The following is a 20,269-nucleotide window of genomic DNA, read 5'->3' on the forward strand; positions in this document are numbered from 1 at the left end:
TTCCAGCTGAAAAACACAAATCCAAACACCAATGCGCAGACATGAGCTCGCAGCGTCGGAGCAGGCATCCTCACGGCGCATTTGCATCCATATTAATATTCATACAGTACTTCCTGAGAGCAGACGGATGGTTTTTTTCTTTTTTTTTCTGGAAAAAAAAGCAGCCGAGGTATCCAGCTGCGGCGGGAGGCTGGCTTTTTTATCTGCACTGAGAGAGAGCCCGCTGCTCATTTGAATGCTGGACCATCGGGAAGCTGCAGCTTTGATTCTACAAGGAAGGACTGTCAGACATGAAGCTGCACCACTGATGTCAAAGGGGGATAAAACACATTATATTAAACATAACAGAAGCTCAGGCCTCAAAGAAAAAGGTGTGACCCTGCTCAGGTAAACCTTTATGAAGACAGAAATCAGAAAATAATAGCCCGCAATACAATCACCAACAATAATTTGTCACAGTTTTATGTATAAACAAAAAAAAATTATCACGCATTTTATTGTATTTATTCATGTCTTGGTGGGAAAGGCATTGGTCACGTGACCAACTGACCAACACATTGTCAAGATGCCACGCCTCCTAGAAATCTTACAGGTAAATGGGAATTAAAACAGTTTTTTTGTTAAACTACAAATGAAAGGGATATAGGTTAGACTGGACTGGTTCACATCAAACTATTCAAGGGGGGGACCCAAAAAAAAAGCATTCAGTCTCTGAATCAAACAACAAAAGAGTAACTGCAGAAACCCAAATGGTGTGACCGCCTCTAAAAAATAACTGTAGACACTCTAAAAATGCAATCAGGGAGGTATTCTCTTTTGCTGAATTTGAAATATTTGCTCACTTATTCGTGTGTGCGTGTGTGTGTGTGTGTGTGTGTGTGTGTGTATGTATGTATGTATGTATGTATGTATGTATGTATGTATGTATGTATATATATATATATATATATATATATATATATATATATATATATATACATACATACATACATACATACATACATACATACATACATACATACATACATATATATATATATATATATATATATATATATATATATATATATATATATATATATATATATATATATATATATATATATATATATATATATATAACAGTAAACTTTAAAAGGGAGCTGGGGTTTGACTCCTTTCATGCTCAGATTGGGTCAGTGTGTGCAGCAGCAGCAGCTGCTAAAGTGCAGCTAGTGTGAAGTCTGTGGTTGACCCACATGTCCCTCCTGGTGAGAGGAGTCACTGTGCATCTGTTGGTCCTTTACACCAGCATGTTTTCCTAATCAACTCATCAAATCAATCATTTAACATTCAAGTAAAAAAAATCCGTTTTTGTTTGTTTGTTTGTTTGTTTGTTTGTTTTTAGCAGCTTGTTTTTCACTGGATACGAAGGTATGTATCTATATATTTCTTCTGTGTTAACAGTTTGTCAACAGTCTTAATCCTGTGTCATATCGTCTAGAAAAGAAGGCATGCTGCTGTAATTCCAGTTTTATCCTACAGAGGGCAGTAAGAGGCTGAAGCCTGACCCAGCTGACAATAATTGAGAAGTTGAGAATACCCTGGACAGGTGGGTAGTCCATCACACAGCTCATGAACAAAAAGACAGAGACAAACAGGCGTGCTCACCACACTACTGAGTTAGAGTTAGAGACACTCATCTGGAGTTCACAAAGAAAAGCCCCGTGTTAAACGCCCTGCTGAGTCAACTTTTTCTCTTTTTTATCTCATGTTCAACTTCAAGATGCATAAGAAATTTTGATTAAGGAGAAAAAAGACAGCCTGTTTCAAAGTAAATCCACTCAAATTAGTAACCAACACAGTCATGGAATTTCATTTCAGCAAAAATGAAAGAAGAAAATACAGGAAAAAAACAAGAAGGGTGTATGTAAAGGTGCTATCATTTTTTTGTGTGTGTGTGCAGATAACTTTCACTATTAACCTTGAAACGTTCATATCATGCCTCCTTTTTTCCTGAACAGATAACACTGGTTTTGTGTCTTCACCTTTGCTTTGTCTGTCAGTATTGGCAGGTGGTGATCCCTGAACTGTAAAACCCTAAAATGCAACAAAAAGTGCACCACAAATTCACACTAATTGATTTTTTTGTGTGAGTGTGTTAACAGCTTCTTGAAAAAGTAAAAGTTTTGCTCGTGTTTTACAAGAAAAATACACAATAGCACGAATAATTATGAAAGAAAATCGACTTCTCTGTTGTGGAAAAAGTAATTCTTTAGTGAAATTAGCTGCACTTTATTTACAGCAGTGATCCACAAAGGCATGTCAATCAAACTGAAAACTCATTTAAAAAAGACTAAGTGTTTCTTCAAAAGATGCTGCAGATCTCCAAAATGCAATCTAGCTGTGAAATGTTGATCTATGGCACAGTGTGCTTGTCAAACTATCGGGGGAGTGGATTTGTTATCAGCAACCTGAGAGTGCATGTTCTGTTCAAAGTGCATTCTGCTGGACTGTGAAAGCGCCGTGCATGTTCATCCATTCAAAGCAAGCTTGGAATAAACTGTAGTAAAGGTAAAGTACTGTGTTTTCTACTGAGCATTTAATAGTATAATGATGACAGCAAGCCACCTATGATATGAAAATATTTGTTTGGAAACAAATTATGTATCGTTTTGTTGTACAGGAGCCTCACCATAAGTCATTTTAAAATGCTAAACATTCAAAAAGAAAGTTGATGACCCTAAATGAGGTGTTAATTATCTCAGCAACTTATCTTCTTGTCATGAAGCCATGGATGATCAGTTAGGCACTCATTAAAACCCATGGCCTTCACTGAAAGAATGTCTGGTTAAAAAAACTATGGATTGGTGTTTGCTGATGCTTTGACCCCCCCCAGGTGAAAAGATGAGGAAAGAAAAGTCTCAGCTGACAGAGTTTTTAGAGGTGGTAAGTGTCCTCCAGTGGGTATGCAGCTTTCTCTTCTTAGGTAAGAACCAAAACTCGTCTTCATTTTTCATCCTTTACAAACCAGTTTGCTTTTACGCGTTTGCTCATGAAAGGCACTTCTCACGATGCCCACGTATGCATTCTATCATCCATCTGCAGGAGTGGGTTGCATTATCTTGATGGTGTATCTTATGTTTACCTCTCTGTGGCCACTTCCCACTCTGTACTTTGTGTGGCTGGTGGTGGTGGACTGGCAAACGCCTGAAAGGGGTAAAAAACATGACTTCATCCAATTCTGCATGTACATTAGTTCAGAGTCACATATGGAAAAAAAGGGATGTGTAGATTTGCCCACCTAGAAAGAAATTGACAGTCTGCCATCTTAATGGTAGGTTCTTATGAACAGTGAGAAATTTTAAAACAAAGAAAAACAATAAATTGACTTTAAAAATGTATATTCCTTTATTTGCATTTCGTTGAAGGAAATAAGTATTTGATCCCCTAGTAAAACATGAACATGAAGAGTCCTGGTTCACACAGACCAGTTAGACGCTCCTAATTAACCTGTCACCTGAATTGAAGACGCCTGTTTGAACTGATCACCTGTAGAACATACATCTGTCCACAGAATCAGTCCATCAGTGGAACTGGTCAATGTCATGAGATCTGCTTGAATTCATGAACACCTGTGGGGGCAGCATTACACACACTAGAGTATTGCCTGTCGGAAACTATTAGAAGGAGAAAAAGTCAATCAGACTCCCTAACTCTCCAACATGGGAAAGACTAAGTAGCTTTCATTGGATTTAAGGGAGAAGATTGTAGACCTGCACCAGACCAGAATGGACTACAAAACCATCCTTCATACCCAACTACACAATATCACTTTACAACAACTCACAGGGGAACAGATAACATTTGCACATTCTTGCATTTTTGCCTGCACTGTTGTCAATAGTTTTTAAATTATTGTTTTTTTGCATTTACTTGTCTTTATTGTATTCTATTTCTTTTTATCATCTAAAGCTGCTATGGCAACGCTCAAATTTCCCACGTGTGGGATCAATAAAGTAATTCTGATTCTGATTTCTATCTCTCACTGTTCAAATGAACGATTAAGATGACAGACTGTTATTTTGTTTTTAAGTGGCCAAACCTACCCTGATCCTACAAAATCAGAAAGGGATCAAATACTAACTTCCTCCACTGTGTATTAACATGCCCTATGTATTACAATCATAATTAATTAGCTCCTTTGAGTATTATTTTGTGATTTAAAACATTTCACTTGCTTCATCTCAAGACGATGCAGTCTGCCACTTAAAAAGAAAGATTAAAATCTGAAAGATTTTTTAGTGAAAACAACTCATAATGCTTTAATTTGTTTCTTGGTAACTGCTATGTCACATAGGCAAGGACATCTTCATCTCCAAAGATGTTTAATGTTTTCATTAGGAGGAAGGGGAACAACGTTTGTCAGGAGGTGGAGGGTGTGGGGTCTCTATAGAGACTTTTTCCCTGTAAAAGTAAGTTCTCCTTTTCGTTTTTTAAATTTCTCTGATTTTTACTAAAAAAAAGTTGATTTTTTTCAGGGGGAAAGATTTTATTAACTAGCAGAGAAGGTGAAGAAATGAAATAACTAAGATAATTGTATGTTTCCTCTATATGTAAAAATGTTGATTTGATGTCAATTGCTCTCATATTCACAAATGTAACCACTTTCTCTGCTCTGCTGTTTTCTTTAAGTATTTATCAAGGCAGACATGATAGCCCAACATAAAAACCATTTAGTGACACACGCAGACTGTTTAATTTTATACATCATTCTACTTTGTAGCAAGAAGACACCATCTGAGCTACCTTAGATGCAGAATAGGCTTTTGATAAAGTCAAGTGGACCTTTTTCTTTAGTGTCATGAAAAAATTCAGTTTTGGGGAGCCATTCATTAACTGGATTAAGACTCTCTACAACGCACCTTCAGCCACAATAACCACCAATGGTATTATATCACAGACTTTTACGTTGCATAGAGGAACTAGACAAGGATGTCCACTCTCCCCTTCCTTATTTTATTCTCTTTATTGAACCATTAGCAGCAGTTATACGACAGAACCTCAACATAATCAGAATCCAGACATCTCTAGCCCACCATAAAATTAGTTTATATGCTGATGATGTTATTGTTTCTAGAAAATCCTCAATCATCATTACAAGAAGTTACACAAATAATTAATCGATTCTCAAAAATTGCATATTAACCTGTTAATTGGAACAAATCTGGTATCCTTCTGCTGAATAAAACTAAATGGGAAAATACAGTCCATACATCAGCTGTTCCGGTATGCATAAATCACATCACCTATTTAAAATCTATAATAAAATCTCTTCAGGGGCCTCAGAGGTGGGTAGCCTCAACCTTACCTTTCTCTTAAAAACACTAAGGGATGACCTGCAACGCTGGGTGAACTTACCTATCTTTTTCTTGGGCAGAATAGCAGTAATTAAAATGTCAATCCTTCCTAAAATAAATTATTTATTTTCATTATTCCAGTGCAGCCTCCTCGCACCTGGTTTAAATCCTTAGACTAAATCACAAAATTCTATTTGAAAAATAAAATACCACGAATAAAATTAGCCACCTCACAAAAACCCAAATCTCAGGGAGGCTTAGAAGCTCCTAACATTTACTATTACTCGCTTGCTAACCAGCTGCAATATATCTATAAATGGATTCATCAAAGTCAGTCAGACACCATCTGTTTAGATAGTGAAAAAGAATTTGGCAAAGAATTCCAAATGTCAGACATCCCATTTCTAATTCAATCTATCAAGAGTCATCCATGTTATAAAGTAATAACAATAGCTTCTACTCTCAATGCCTGGTGGAATTTTTTTAAAATTATAAACTAATGTCTATCGGTAGCTTATTCTACACCAATGTGGAATAATCCAGATTTTTTAAGCAATAAAAAAACGATCAATCTACACACCTGGGCTAATAAGGGTATTACACATCTCAAACATATTTTTAATTCCAGTGGTCTAATACCATTTTCTTATTTTATCGAGGAATACGGCATCTGGAACAGTCAATTTTTAGAATATCTACAACTTAAATCTTCAATCGAAGCTAAAATTTCTGCAACTACAATAAATCCAGATCTTCCACCGGCAGAAACAGATTTAATAAAAATAACCTCAAGAAAGAAACTTCTCTCTAAAATATATAAAATAATCATATTCTCAGATGAGTCTTTATCACTTCCCAAAACAAAGTGGGAACTATCTTTCAATTGCAGGTAGCACTGAGTTCTGGGCTCAAATATGTAAAAACATCTATATCATGACAAAAAACACAAATTTACATTTACCTCCATAGAATTCACTACACAAGAGAGAAAATATCAAGAATGGGATTTGAATCAGAGATCTGCCCATATTTTGCTCTCAAAATACCCCGGACACATATATACACGTAACTTGGGACTGCAGACCCATTAAACAATTTTGGGAAGAAATGACCCAAACTTGATCTACCTTCTTGGCCTGCCTCATCCCTTTATCACCTTCACTGTGTCTATTAGGAGACCTTTCAGAACTATCAAATTTGAACCTGGACCCGTCTAAGAATAAATTTATTCTTGTAGCAATAGTAATTGCTAAAAAAAACATCTTCATGAGCTAGAAATCAAAGAACACCATAAACCTGTCTATATGGAAAACCTTGTTTCTTTAATACATTTCTTTAGCAAATTCATTACCTTCTTCTACTGACATGACCGAACCACTATCTGTTTGGTCAGCTCTCATTGAGTTCCTAAACGAACATTAAGTTCTGAGAACCAAGTATCTGAGAACCAAATATGTGACTGTCTTGGCCTCTATGGGGTGTTGTTTCCTTGCCTTTTTCTCTCTAAAATACCCATTCATCTCATTTGCAGGCGTTTGATAGTTAGGGGTAATTACTCTCAATATTTTTATTTTTATTCATTATTATTTTTGTTTTTTGTAATAACAAGACGTTTATTTCTAGTGTGGGTTTCATGATGGTTACTGCTATTGACTTTTCTAGTATCAAGAGTATAATGAATGCATAGTTATATATGTCTTGAGACTTTCCTATCTATCTATATGAATCTCTAATAATGTATCCCTAAATATGTATAGTTAGCAGAATGCATGAGGTTAGTTCAAGCTTGTGGATGGAATTAACTCTCGTTGTCCTTACATCACACACACACACACGCACACACACACTTTTCCTTTTTATTTATTTATTTATTTATTTATTTATTACCTCCTGTTTTTGTGTGTTAGTATTGGTAGTTGTCTTTGTCTTTCAGATCTGTTTTTCCAGTGTATTTTCGTTTGTTTGTTGTTTTTGTTTTTTTCTGTTGTCTGACTTAAATAAATTTTAATTAAAAAAAAACATTTAATGAGCATATTTTCAAAATTCCAGTTAAATTTCCAATCAAACATTTATCACTAAAATGTTGTTTTTTTGTTTTTTTTTTCTTAAAAATGACACTAACTGATCCTCTCTTTCTTGCTCAGCTGGTGAAGACAGCAGAGCTTAACCCCAACAAAAACTACATCCTTGGCAGCCACCCGCACGGCATCATGTGTTTCGGAGCCTTTGCCTGCTTCAGCACCACCAGCTGTGGCTTCACAGAGCTGTTTCCCGGGCTACGCTCCTCCCTGGTCGTCCTGGCAGGCCTGTTCAAGATCCCACTGTTCCGGGAATACCTGATGGGCGCAGGTATCCATCAGCTGTTCAAAGAGGCTGAACTGCTCTGCTTTAATCTAAAAAGCCATTTGTGTTTGGTCAAAACTGATTAAAGGGTTTTTCTTGCACTGGACCAATATGTTACTGATGACACTGTTGTAATTATATCAGCTCTGGGATTATTTGAGGCAGACATTAAAATAAATTGATATTACTTTGTTAGATTGAAGATGAAAGCTGAACATATTTGCACAACTGATGCTCAGACTGCCTGATGCCAGTATGATCCTATCAAAAGCAATTTTCACAATTCATCAAGCAAATCTTCAGAAAAATGAAATGATTTTATCCTTTTGATTTAGGGTAGAGAAATAAAAACAAAATATTTTTTTCCCTTTTAAACACCTCCAACTCCTTCGCCCTTTTCTTTGTGATAAGACCTTCTTCCAGTCAGCAAACCAAGCCTCGCCCACCTCCTTTCCAAACGTGGCAAAGGCAACGCAGTGGTGATTGTGGTGGGGGGCGCTGCAGAGTCTCTGGCGTCTGCTCCTGGGGTTAACACAGTGGTCATGAAACAGAGGAAAGGATTCGTCAGGACAGCTCTGGAATTCGGGTAAGGGAAGACTGAGGGCACGCCTCCATCTGTCAGTATGGGCTTTCCTCTGTATTGTGTGTCCTCTACAGAGCTGATCTGGTGCCAGTTTATACCTTTGGGGAGAATGAGCTCTTCCAGCAGGTGATTTTCTCAGAGGGCAGTGTGGGCCGAAGGCTGCAGGACTTGTTTAAAAAAATCATGGGTTTCGCTCCATGTCTGTTTGTTGGTGAGCGCTTTGGGCTCATCCCCTACAGGAGACCTGTCACTACTGTCGGTGAGTGTTGGATCCAGTTCAACTTCATTTACATATTTAATGAATAGAAACAGATTTTTATGGTTTTATTTTCAGTGGGAAGTCCAATATCAGTACCTAAGAGAATCACCCCTGCTCAGGAGGAAGTGGATCACTATCACAAGCTCTACATGGAAGCTCTCACTGACCTGTTCCACAAGCACAAAGTCAGCTGTGGACTTTCTGAAAGCCACGAGCTTCAAATCATTTAGATATTTTAGTTTTTTTTACAGCAAAACGCTGTGATGTTTAGAGTTTCCTTTCATCTATCAGAGATAAAGAAAAAACATGTTAGTTTAACTCATTCAGGAAGTTTGAACCTCTATCTTCAGACATTTTTGACAGTCAACAAATAAAATCATTAAAAGAAATAACTTAAAACGTAATAACAAGCTAAATGTTTGTACATTTGCAAAATAATTTATGTAAAAATGTAAAGAAAACCCATGAATAGAAATGATTTGAATTTTCAGTCTGCTTTGTTCTGCAACCTTTTCAGATACTTAACCCCTTGACGCTTTATTTGTTTTTGTTTTTTTCATCTTTTGGTTTATCCTGCCACAGTGAATCAGCTGTCACTGATTCGCACAGGTAGTTTGACAGAGGTTTTACACCGAATGCACTTCCTGACACAATTTATGTACCGGTATGTATTTTCAAGGCGCATGGAGACCCAGATGGCAGCAGCGCGACAGGTCTTGCCTAAGGAGCCACACTGGATTCAGGAGTCAAGGGGTTAAAGCTGATGTTTGTCCTGTCCATTTTTAGCTGGCTTTCTTGCAGCTTTAGGATTTGGTGTATTTAATATCATTGGAAAAAACATTAAGTTCCCATCAGTTTATCTCACTTTAATCTCTTATGAAGGCCTAAAGCCACACTCCAACCAACGCCTTAAAACCAGATGCTGTGATCTCAGCTTTTAAAGAGACAAAGACACATTGAAGAAGAGATGATTTCCTGTCTTTCAGTATTTTACAAAATAAAAGTTTTTTAATGAAACTCTGATTATTGAAACCTAATATAAAACAGTATGAATAGAAATTTCTTTTTGACACAACATGTACAACCCTGATGATTTTACAGACTACTGCATCACAGCTGTCAAATCAGATTCCTTAAAAATTAAAAATATTTTTTTTTAAAAAAGGTTAAAGTGTTTGGGGTTTTTTCTTTAGTAAAGTGCAGATGAATTAGAGGTTTGATTTTTGGAAAAACAAAAAAGTCACAAAATCGAATAACTAATAGGATTCATTGGAGGTTTGCTGGATTTTCCGGTTTATTTCTACCTAAAATAACAATTATGGCACAGAAATGCTGAACCTTATATTAGAAAGAATCAAATTTGAAAGAACATTTTCAGAAAATACATTTGTAATGGATCCATCCTGCTGTAAGCATTTAAAACAATGGGGCAAATTTTATCTTTAAAAGTCAACTTGTTTCCTTTGCCTCGTTTTATTTCTTTTTAGAGCAAACACCTTGAAATTCATCTGATTTAAAAAACAAAAAGTTCAGCTTGGATTATAACCTCCCAAAAAATTAGTTTCCTGGTGGATCGTGTTCAAACATTTCACTGATTGTGAATAAAATACTTTGATTAACAGGTTTAATCAGGATTTTATTGAGGACTCACTCTGCAGCAGTACATAGGCATGTCGTAAAGGCATTATAACTACAAAACCAAATATTTCTGAAAACACATGTAAGAAAAAAAACTAATCAGGCAGAACGACATTTAATAAAGATGTGGGGTATCTAGAAGAAGTCCATATCATCTGGGGCATCCAAGTCGCGATATTCAATGACATTGCGTGGATCGCCGCGAGACATTCTGGAAAAGTTGCAAAGAAAAACAGGATGGCAAAAAAGTGAAGATGAAATTTACAGGCTTTTGCTGTCAAAAAGGTCAGATGGAGAACACTTACCTGATGTTGCGAGGCTTGCCTGGATAACCACCTTGTCCACGAAAGCCGTCATAATTGCCTCTCCCACCTCCGTACTGGTTAGGGGGGTAAGGAGGGGCACCTGTAGAGAAGAATATTGGAAAGTTTAAGAAGAAAGGAATTCCTACAATCAAATGAATGAAAAGAGGAAACATACCCCCGTAACCCATCAGTGGAGGACGAGGCTGACCAAAGCCCATCGGACCTTGAGGAGGAAAGGGCATGGTGGGAGAAAGTAAACCTGTAGGACAACATAAAAGAAAAATCCTCACTACAGTGCTAATGATCTGTCGTGCAGATGTATGAGTTCTGTCTGTGATGCTAAAGAAGAGTAGGTTGGAGCGGAATGGTGCTGACCCTGTCCTGAGCCCGGAAGAGGGGGAAGTTTGATCTCTGGCAGCGACGGTCTCTTAGCATCCATCAGGAAATTATTGAAGAAAGCCACCTCTTTCTTCACTTCCTCAACTTTGTCTCCATGTTTGTTCAAAATGTGCTTCCGGACAAACTCGGGACCCTAAAGTTGATTTGATTTGAAGAAGAAGGAGAAAAAACAGTCTAAAAGTCTTCTGGTCATTTTAGAAGTTAAGGTCATTGATAAAAAGTGAAAATGTTTTGTTTTCCAACCCTCACCTTGAACTTCTTGCCACTAAGAGGGCAGAGCCACTTGTCTTTGCCCAGCTCCTGAGTGTTGGCAGATATGAACTTCTCCACCTCTTCCTCTGGATTCTTGCGGCCCATCTTCACTGCCTCTTCCTCAGAGAGCATTTCTTTCAAACTAAACAAAGGGGTCAACTTCTCTTCCATCATCTTCAGCCACTGTTGCACTGATTAAAATGACAGAAAAAGTAAGAACTTATTGCAACATTAACTGAAATCTTTCTAAAGTTTTCCCAGTCCATGACTATACACGAAAATCTAAAGCCAAGAATAAATACATTAAAACACACAAGCAAAAATACACAAGTTAATGAACATTTTGACCATTATCTGTGCTCAAAATGGAAAAAACAAAAATGCACTGCTTTAGTTTTAAACTGGAAGCTCCTCAGCTTAAGAACTTAATTTGCTTTAGGGGAGATGTGTGAGACAGTGCCATCTAGTGGTGATTCACAAGGTCTACAGCAACTATTTGCTGTATGGGGCTTTGGTGCCTTAAGGTTCACAAAGTATATGTGACATATTACGATTTGGGGCATAAATTAATCCTTAAAATATTAACTATTTTATACCTAAAAAATAAAACAAAACAGAAATGATTACAAGAAAAGTGACATTTAATGTGGTGGAAACCTTTTTCAACAATGGAGGACGTGGAGATTCAACCATGAGAATCTGAGAATCAAACTGGGCAGCACATAACTGACATTACTTAACGTATGTCAATAACTCATAATAAATAAATATACTGACCCTCTCCATGCGTGATGCGATTGGGGGGAATGGGTCCCCTCACATGGATCATGCCACAGCGATTCGGCATTTCATCCTCACTGGGGTATTCACAGGTGTTGTAATAATCAACAGAATGCACAATGCGGAGGTACAAAACCAAACGATCCAAAACCTGAAAGACAGACAAAAAGGAGACAGGAACATCTGTTAAAAGATCCAGGTTATTAACTGCAGACAGAGGAAAGGAAAAGTAAGGGAAGTGAGGAAAGGACTCGTGGATTTTAAATGAGCAGTGATTAAGCTGATTGACTTACTTTGAGAAGGCCAGGTGGCAGACAGGAAAATGCTAATTATAAATATGCGCTTATGTTTAACTGTAATCAGAAAGTTTAAATGTATCAAACCTTGGCCAGTTTGTCATCCCTCTCCACAGTCATCTCAGCAGGGTTTCCTTCTTTGTTGTTGTCCTCAGTGTCCATTCCACTCCCAGAGCCCAGAAGCTCCTCCTCCTCAGCACTCACCTCCTCTATCAGGTAATCAGTGATGTTCTTCAAGATGGGATTGGAAGCAGGCAACTTTTGGAAGATCAACACAACAGAGAAAAATTAAATGAAGACCATTAAAAGTTCAGTAAATCTGCGCATAGATAAGAGAGCACGAGAAGGGCCCGTACCTCCGAGCCTGGCCCCTCCTCCTGTGCTTTGCTGCCCCACAGGTCTCCTTTTTCATCCAGAGCGTGAATGAGTTTGGCCGCTAGTTTGATGTCGTTGCGAAGCACCTGCTTGTGCTGAGTGATTCCGTTAACATTGCGCACCCTCCGGGCCAGGTCCCTGTTGACTCCCGGAGCCAGCTCACAATCTCTCAGCTGTGAAAAGAAGGGAACCGCCTCAAAGTGTGGAAATAATCAGCAGAAAATGAAACAGGGCAAAACTTTTGGAATAAACTAAGGGGAACGTTAGAAATACGGCACAATCTAATAACGTATATTGCATTTGAGAACAGATGAAGACGTACGCGTATGTTCTGGAGGTTCCAACAGACTTCTTTAATGTTGACGCTACGATCAAAGGTCACCCAACAGCGCCTGAAAAACCTAAAAAAGAATCTTTGCTTTTCATTTCTTTTACGTTTATTCCTGTTCTTTAATAAAATAAGAAGATGGTAACATAAAACAGAAAAACATTTCACTGGGAGAATAACAACCTGCGCTCTGGATGAGGGTCAGACAAGCAAACGCGTAGAAACCCCGGGTATCGCCGACACAACTAGGAGATTAAAATGAAACAGAGGCAAGTTTGTTCAGCGAGTCAACATTTTCATGCATGAATAAACTCCTGCTGCTTTAAACTCACTGCAATAATCTCCGCCTTGGAAATGGAGGGGGCAATGCTTCGCATGAACAGAGAGCAGGTCCTGTGCAGCGGTCTGGGTCTGGGGGAGTCATCTTTGGGCTTCTTCTCTTCCTTCCTGTCCTCTTCAGAGTTCTCCTTTGGCTTCTCATCTTAACCATAAAAACAATAAATGGTTCTAGAGAACTTTGTATTCACATTGAGAAGTCATATCAGGCAGCGTACATGCTCTTCCTCACCTTCACCCTCATCTTCCTCCACATCCTTGTCCTGGAGCTCTTCTTTCTTCACAGATTTGTCTGAGCAGTTGGAGATGGAGTCTGAGTCAGAGTCGCTCTCTGAGGGGCTGGCTTCATCATCGCTGTCTCCACTGCGCTTTCGCTTTCTTCTCGCCTACCAAAAGCGAGGAGAGCCGTCAGTCAGTCAGTCAGTCAGTGTTGCTCTGCCGTTCATTTCCTCTGGAGTAATTGTAAAAAGAACCTTTTTTGGTAAAGGCATTTCCTCTTTCACAGCTTCCTTCACTGATTCGTTCTTCAAGTCCTCCCCGTTTCCAGAAGCCTCCCGGTCTGTGCCGACAAAGTCATTCTCCTCCTGGTGAACAACTTCATCTTTAACAAAAGAAATATCAGAACCTTATTAGCTTACTAAAAGAATAAACTCCGACCTTTTCAGTTTTGTCCTTCTCTACAGGTTTGCCCTCTCCACTCAATTTAACATCCTCTCTCTTTGAGAGCTGATCTCCCACTGAAGCAGGGGCCGACTTCTCTTTGTTCTCTTCCTCCTCAGACGGCATGTCCAGGATGCGGAGGTCGTGATCCGTCCCTCCTTCCATTTTTATCACAGCTAAGGACACAACAAGGAAGAGGATGTGTGTGGTTATAGTTGTACAAAGACAGGGGAATCTAGTATTTAATCAACAAAATAAGACCCATTTAAGTAGAGATCCTTACATAGAACTGTAGAAAGTTTTAAAAAAATAAAGATGAAACAGCCTAAAATTAGATTCAATTACTCAGAAAAGTAATGCGCTATAACCCTTTAACTGCCTGCTCAAACAAACTGTGAAGCACTTTTAGAAAACATTAAACACGTTGATTGTGTGGATTACTCTCTCTGGCAATAAGCAGCAAAAAATATTAAAATTGATTTTGTCTTGGTTGGGTTGTTTAACTGTTAAGAAATAGAAATAAGAAGAATAACTGATGCAAATGATAAAAAAAACAAAACCTAATAATGTGGAAAGTTGCTTTAGTTCTAAAACACTGCAATGCAAAAACAAAAATTCATTCTTGCAAATACTTGATTCTAAAACATTTAAAAATGTTGCTAATATTTTATCCTAAAACATTACAATCGCTTTGATTATTCAGGAACCCCAATACATGTGCATGTAAGAAAAAATATCTGATCAATAAAATGATAGTTTTGCCTTTTAAAAACACAAACCTTCAGTGGCATCTAAATGACACGCATTCTGTCACGTTTAAACCGCTGTCATAATCAGAAAAATCACAATCCAATGTTCCTTTGTTTATCGCAGGAGTTAGGTTCTAGAAGTAACCCGCTGTTGGTGAAATCCACAAAGTAGATTTACAAATCTTTTAAGGCTGTCAAACTCCTCACTGCACACTTTATACACTTTTCTACATAGAAAAATACGCCCAGATTTATAGAATAAAATAGATCTGATCAAAATTGAAGATTTATGCAACTCTGGCAAGCTCAACATATTCTGTACAGGAGACAGCAAACTCAGTGCTCTGTAAAAAAAAAAAAAAAAAAAAGCATCCAAGGTGAACCGCACAATAGCGAGAGAAAATTGTACAGTTAAGAAAGACTTATATTTTAACATATTCATAGTGTTTTTGAATGGCGTATAAAGCTTACTTTAAAGTAATTAAGATAAACTATTAAAAACATAATCAAATCTCATCCTCTTTTTTTGTAAACAAAATTCAAATGTATCGACTTTGTTGTAAGACGTATGTTTCCAGAATTGTTTACTTATGTTTTTTCGCAACCAAATCTTTTTTCTTTTCTTCAAACGATTAAGAAAGCTCCTTTCCACCTCTATCCAGGCTTATTTGTGTGCAGCAGCCTTCGTGAATAAAGCTTGTGGACATACAATTGTAAGGAAGAGTAATTCCAAAAAGGTTTACTTTAGTAACTTGTAAGCCCACTTTTCAAATTTCCTGAACTTTAACTGAAGAAAAGCAAATAAAAGTGGAGCAGAGACAGAAAAGGTTGGCATCGCTATGTAGAAAAGCCTCAACTCCACATGTAGCTGTAATCCTCCCTGAGCTCTCACCAGCATCCAAAACTCTGATGATGACCGGGGATTGCTCAATGTCCAGGGAAACATGATCGAACCAGCCGTTCTCCATCAGGAAGGTGAAAACATTCAGACGGTTGTGTAAGGCACTGCGAGCCTCCGCCTTCAGCCGGCTGGCCTCATCTGGGTGATATTTGGACCTAAACCTGTGCATGGAGGACGGGAGGTCCACAGAGGAGTGGGAATGAAATGATAGGGGGTCAGAAAAACAGGGTTGAATTTTCTTTTTTAATCAATAAAAATTGTAAAAAAATAAAAAAAATATATCAAGCCTGAAAGGGCATCAAAAAATAAAATGTTAAATTATTTTGTTAGGTTTTCAACACATATTTGAAATAACATTGATTGATTTTAAGGAGAAATATTTTTTTAATTAACTTGACATCCATGTTAAACTATAATTTTAACCCTTTACAATGACGAAAATTACTTCAATTGAGAGTCTGAGATTAACTCACCAAATCATAAAAGAAAAAACGACAACAGAAATGATAAAAAAATGTAAGCACTTGCATATTCATGTCACATTAAAAATGTTAATCATTGAGTGAACCACAGTTACCTGTTGCTCTGCCAGTTTATTAACAAATAAATAAAAAGAGGTGGGGTTTCTTCTGTGAAAATGCGCTCCACTTCACCCCAGAGGTGTGCCTGAATACACACAAATTCGCTTTTGGGTTCTGATTCGATCCGAATATAAAAAGAAAACAGCGAAGAAAAAAAATCCTCTATATGCAGAGGACAGGTTGGCTGTCTATCTAGAATCCCTGATACTGTGTGTCTAGGAGCAACTGCATTGTGCGCAGTGCCGGCCCTTGCTATCTAAAAGCGACTCCTGCGGATGAGTTCCAGTTTTGCTCATCTTGAAAAAAACCGTCGTCAACGTGGATGTGGAATTGAAGAAGAATGGGTTAAGTCAAAACAGAACAAATTTGCATGATACCTGCGAAATAAGTGTAGTAAGCATTAACAAGCAGAATAAAACATTGAATTGTGTTTAAAAAACAAAAAAGCATTAAAAAAATCAACTCAAAAACAAACTATTTACACAAATCTACACAAAAATTAATCCGCACAGAAGTCTGATTACATTTTTCAAAAACATTGCTAAAGGTAATAAAATAGAATGTGGGTTGGTTTTCTTTTTCTTGATGCATAAATGCAACAAGAAATAGCTAAAATAGTTCTGTACCTCATACTGAAATTGTTCTTCATTAAAAACTTTAAAATGAATGATTGTTCTAACTTCTATATTGAAAAATCTGGTGTTTGGCCTATTCAGTCTGATCCAATCCTCGTGTACGGCTGATACACAGAAGAATCAATACATCACTGTGTGGAAAAAGCAACAAAGACCGTACCACTCTTCATCTTTATGAGCCAGAAAGAAGTCCTGCATCTGCTGTCGGCGAAAGTCAACTTTGTACTCATTGTACCGCTTGACTGCCTCCGTTTCATCTACAGAGTCATCCAGGGACAGCAGAAACTCCTTAAAGCTCTTCATTATTGGAGGGGGAGGACCCAAGTCCATCTCATGGATGCTACCAAGCCTGAGAGAAATGGGATAAGAGGAACTTTAGCTGTGATTAAGACAATTTAAGAACTAGGAAGTGAACTTCTTGTAATTGGGGTCAAAAACAAAGTCATGTTTTGGTTCATCCTAAACAATTCCAGCAAACACTGCTTTACCTGAATTATGTGGACAGAGACACTATAGTGCCTACCTTATTTATTTTCAACTAATTAATTATCAAAGACAGAACAGAAAAAAGAAAATACAAGCAAGAAAGGTGCAAAGCTAAAAGGTAAATAGGAAAAAGTAGCTTACAAATGTATGACCACCCGTACGGAAACAAAGAATCAAAATTTATTTTACCTTTTTTTTTTTTTAAAGCAAATTGGTATACAGTGATCCCTTGATTATCGCGGGGGTTACGTTCCAAATAGAACCCGTGATAAGCAAAACCCGTGAAGTAGAAACCTTTATTTTTTTTACAATTATTATACAATGAAATACACTATTATACATTGAAAAGAAAGAACAAACCATTTAACAGGCTAAATCAATTGTTTTTTTAACAAATAAAAGTACTTTAGAAACGTTTTTTCAACAAATAACTTCTGTAGTGTGCTGTCAAATAATAATTTCAATCATCGATAAGAACAGAAGGCTTTAAATTGCGGAGATTAGCCCCGCCCACCGCGACCCGAGTGGATTAAACGGAAGAAAATTTAAAATGATTATGAAAAAAATAAAAAAGTACAGTGGGACATATAGTGACTCCGGTCTTCTTTTTCACTGCTCTTCATACTGAGCCGCTGCATCCTGTGCAGCGTTTTTTCCTTCTGAAGCCCGCGGTGCAGCTGCAGGTGTGTTTGTTCGGGAGAGGAACATAGTGATAGGCAGTTGTTGTCGCTCTTTTTTCTTCTTTGCTAAAGATTCTTATACACCGACATGCCCCCATCGATTATGTTGGAGAACTGTAATGAACGGCTCATCAAAGGGTCCCATTCTTGAGCTACTCGCTGTGTGACTTTTTAGCCAATCAGAATGCAGAACACAATGCACAATCCAAATCCGTGAAGTAGCGAAACCGTGAAAAGTAAACCGTGATATAGCAAGGGATCACTGTATATCAAAAAGAGTAACAAAAACAAAGTTTTTAAAAAAAAATAAGCTAGGTTCTACTTCTCACCTTGCCTGAATTGGGATACCCTGATGCGGTTGCATGATGTGTAGGTCAGGATGACCCCAGGGCTGAGGTGGGCCATAACTGGGCCCTCCTCCACCATAACCTAAATCATAACCTCCACGGTATGGATCTCCGCCGTGATCGTCCCTACAACAACAAGAAGGTATACTTTACAAAAAATAAAAAAGACAAAAGGTGAATTGACATTGCCTCATCTTTACATGTGACCTTACCAGTCTCTTCTCATGCGTTTCTGATGGGGACTTAAATCATGGCGAGGAGGAGTAAATCTCTCTCTCCGGCCTCTGTCATAATCCCGGTATTCACCACGGCTACGGCGTTCCCTACCCCTGTCCCATTCTCTGGAATATTCATCAAAGAAAAAAATGCTTTAAAACGATCACAAATCAAAGGGTTATAAAAGTAACAATTGAGAACAGAATGGCATATTTTTTATTGTTTATTACCAGGTGAGATGGCTTCATAAAGGTTATACAACTCCACTATAAAATAAATGTGTGAAATGTTCACCTCTCGTTCCAGTCATCTCTGCGACGGTCTTCTCTTTCTCTGGAGCGGTCATAGTCACTTCTCTCACGTCTGAATTTATCCCTCCTTCTGCGATCGTATTCGTCATCGCTGTCTCCCATCTCCAAAATACAGACAATAGCATTTAGATCCACAGCCATTCATCGAATAAATTAGTGTTACAGCTAAGGGTATAACAATTATTCCACTTTCAAATGTTTGTGTGTACATTCATTTTATTTACATTTGATTATCTTGCAGGAAATTAAAGGAATCTGGAAAACTTTACCTGCACTGTTCAGTACCCAGGTACGTCTCTCTGATTCGCACTGGTTGAATATTTAGCTAAATGTCCTAATCGATTAAGTCAGTCAGTGTATCTATCAGATTGTTCAAAATGAACCAATGTCGAGTATGAACCATGTTAACAACCACAAAATATGATAAATCAATTCATTGTAAAAATGAACCGTTACACCGGTTAGCTAAAAAAAAAAAGAGAAAAAAAGCTATCACGTTTCATTTAGTAATTTCTTTTTAATATGAATATTAAGTACCTATCAATACAAGTTAAAACAGGTCATTTCTGCTCAAGAAAACATTTATGTTGTGTACTAAGAAGAGCTCCATAGTGAGAGGAACGGTGCGTTCAAGTGGAGTGGGAAAAACAATGAACATTCGGGGATCATCATTAGGCAAGACATGCTGCGCTAGCTGAATCAATATCTGACCCAGGATGAAAGCGTAAAACCTAAGCTAATTATTTGCAGTAGTGAGTATTGGTTGGTTAACCAAAAAATGTACTGCTGTTAGAGACTAAAACGAATCTTTATCATACTCACATTTGAAGAGTACAACAATGTAACGGCTAACGCTATCGTAGCCCCTGGCTAAGATTAGCCAGGACGTTAGCAATGTCAGCTAAATGTTTACGTTACTTCAAATTCAAAGCACACAAACCAGCCTCGCAGATGAAAACAATTTGCTTAAAATTATTCGATCAAAAATACTTTAGTTCAACAACAAAAAATTACAACGCATGAGCGAAAATACCTCGAATGATATTCAGCGTTGTCTCCCTCTTTTTCTTGGTGTTGGACAGCAGTGTTCGAGAAAGAAAATAGGCCAGAAGGCAATAGCGCCACCGTATGGTGTGGAGTGTAACCAAAAAATGTTAAAATTCATGAATCCATCCATCCAGCCAGCCAGCCAGCCATTTAAATTTAATAAACAAGGGACAGTAATTATTCAAACCTTTTTTATTCTTCTTTCTAAACATCTTCAGACATAGCATAACTTTACTGACACGCATATATTAGCATCTGTTGGATCGCTGTTTGCGTGTCCACATAATATAAAATTGTAAAGAAAGACTCCAAAAGCCTTGAAACCTCATTTACTATTAGCAAATGAATTTTTCAGCCATGATTGATGAACGATTGGATTGGAAAAGAACTTTAGTCTGGTTAAAGTAATAATCTCTATTTGTG

General features: G+C 37.6%; 2 protein-coding genes across 8 annotated transcripts; one reads left to right on the plus strand and one right to left on the minus strand.

Annotated features, from left to right (window-relative positions):
* Window positions 1-271: 271 nt before the first annotated feature.
* LOC101166733 (diacylglycerol O-acyltransferase 2) lies at window positions 272-9,689 on the plus strand. Of its 5 annotated transcripts, none has more exons than XM_023962184.1 (10): window positions 272-371; window positions 1,388-1,413; window positions 1,525-1,591; window positions 2,879-2,968; window positions 3,088-3,198; window positions 4,384-4,454; window positions 7,484-7,688; window positions 8,094-8,268; window positions 8,340-8,524; window positions 8,600-9,689. In XM_023962184.1, exons 4-10 carry the CDS (start codon window positions 2,887-2,889, stop codon window positions 8,752-8,754), a joined length of 984 nt encoding a protein of 327 aa, XP_023817952.1. In that variant the 5' UTR covers window positions 272-371; window positions 1,388-1,413; window positions 1,525-1,591; window positions 2,879-2,886; the 3' UTR covers window positions 8,755-9,689. The 5 variants fall into 5 exon arrangements, with proteins under 5 accessions (XP_023817952.1, XP_020564594.1, XP_020564593.1 ...); XM_020708935.1 differs by having other exon boundaries at window positions 1,391-1,413; XM_020708934.1 differs by having other exon boundaries at window positions 274-387; window positions 1,391-1,413.
* Window positions 9,690-10,139: 450 nt separating this feature from the next.
* On the minus strand, window positions 10,140-19,916 carry srrt (serrate, RNA effector molecule). 3 transcript variants are annotated; one of them, XM_020708930.2, is made up of 20 exons: window positions 19,833-19,916; window positions 18,783-18,901; window positions 18,485-18,613; window positions 18,255-18,398; window positions 16,920-17,108; window positions 15,535-15,704; window positions 13,891-14,069; window positions 13,707-13,817; window positions 13,466-13,619; window positions 13,230-13,378; window positions 13,081-13,142; window positions 12,892-12,970; window positions 12,551-12,742; window positions 12,282-12,452; window positions 11,896-12,049; window positions 11,116-11,309; window positions 10,843-10,999; window positions 10,643-10,726; window positions 10,468-10,567; window positions 10,140-10,373 (listed from the first exon to the last, which is right to left on the minus strand). In XM_020708930.2, the coding sequence occupies exons 2-20, from the start codon at window positions 18,899-18,901 to the stop codon at window positions 10,298-10,300; spliced, it is 2,613 nt and encodes an 870-aa protein (XP_020564589.1). In that variant the 5' UTR covers window positions 19,833-19,916; the 3' UTR covers window positions 10,140-10,297. The 3 variants fall into 3 exon arrangements, with proteins under 3 accessions (XP_020564589.1, XP_011481897.1, XP_011481898.1); XM_011483595.3 differs by having other exon boundaries at window positions 10,468-10,726; XM_011483596.2 differs by having other exon boundaries at window positions 10,298-10,373; window positions 10,468-10,726; window positions 19,622-19,839.
* Window positions 19,917-20,269: the final 353 nt, after the last annotated feature.

The sequence above is a fragment of the Oryzias latipes genome, chromosome 14 (genome assembly GCF_002234675.1).
Source record: "Oryzias latipes chromosome 14, ASM223467v1".
Taxonomy (NCBI): domain Eukaryota; kingdom Metazoa; phylum Chordata; class Actinopteri; order Beloniformes; family Adrianichthyidae; genus Oryzias; species Oryzias latipes.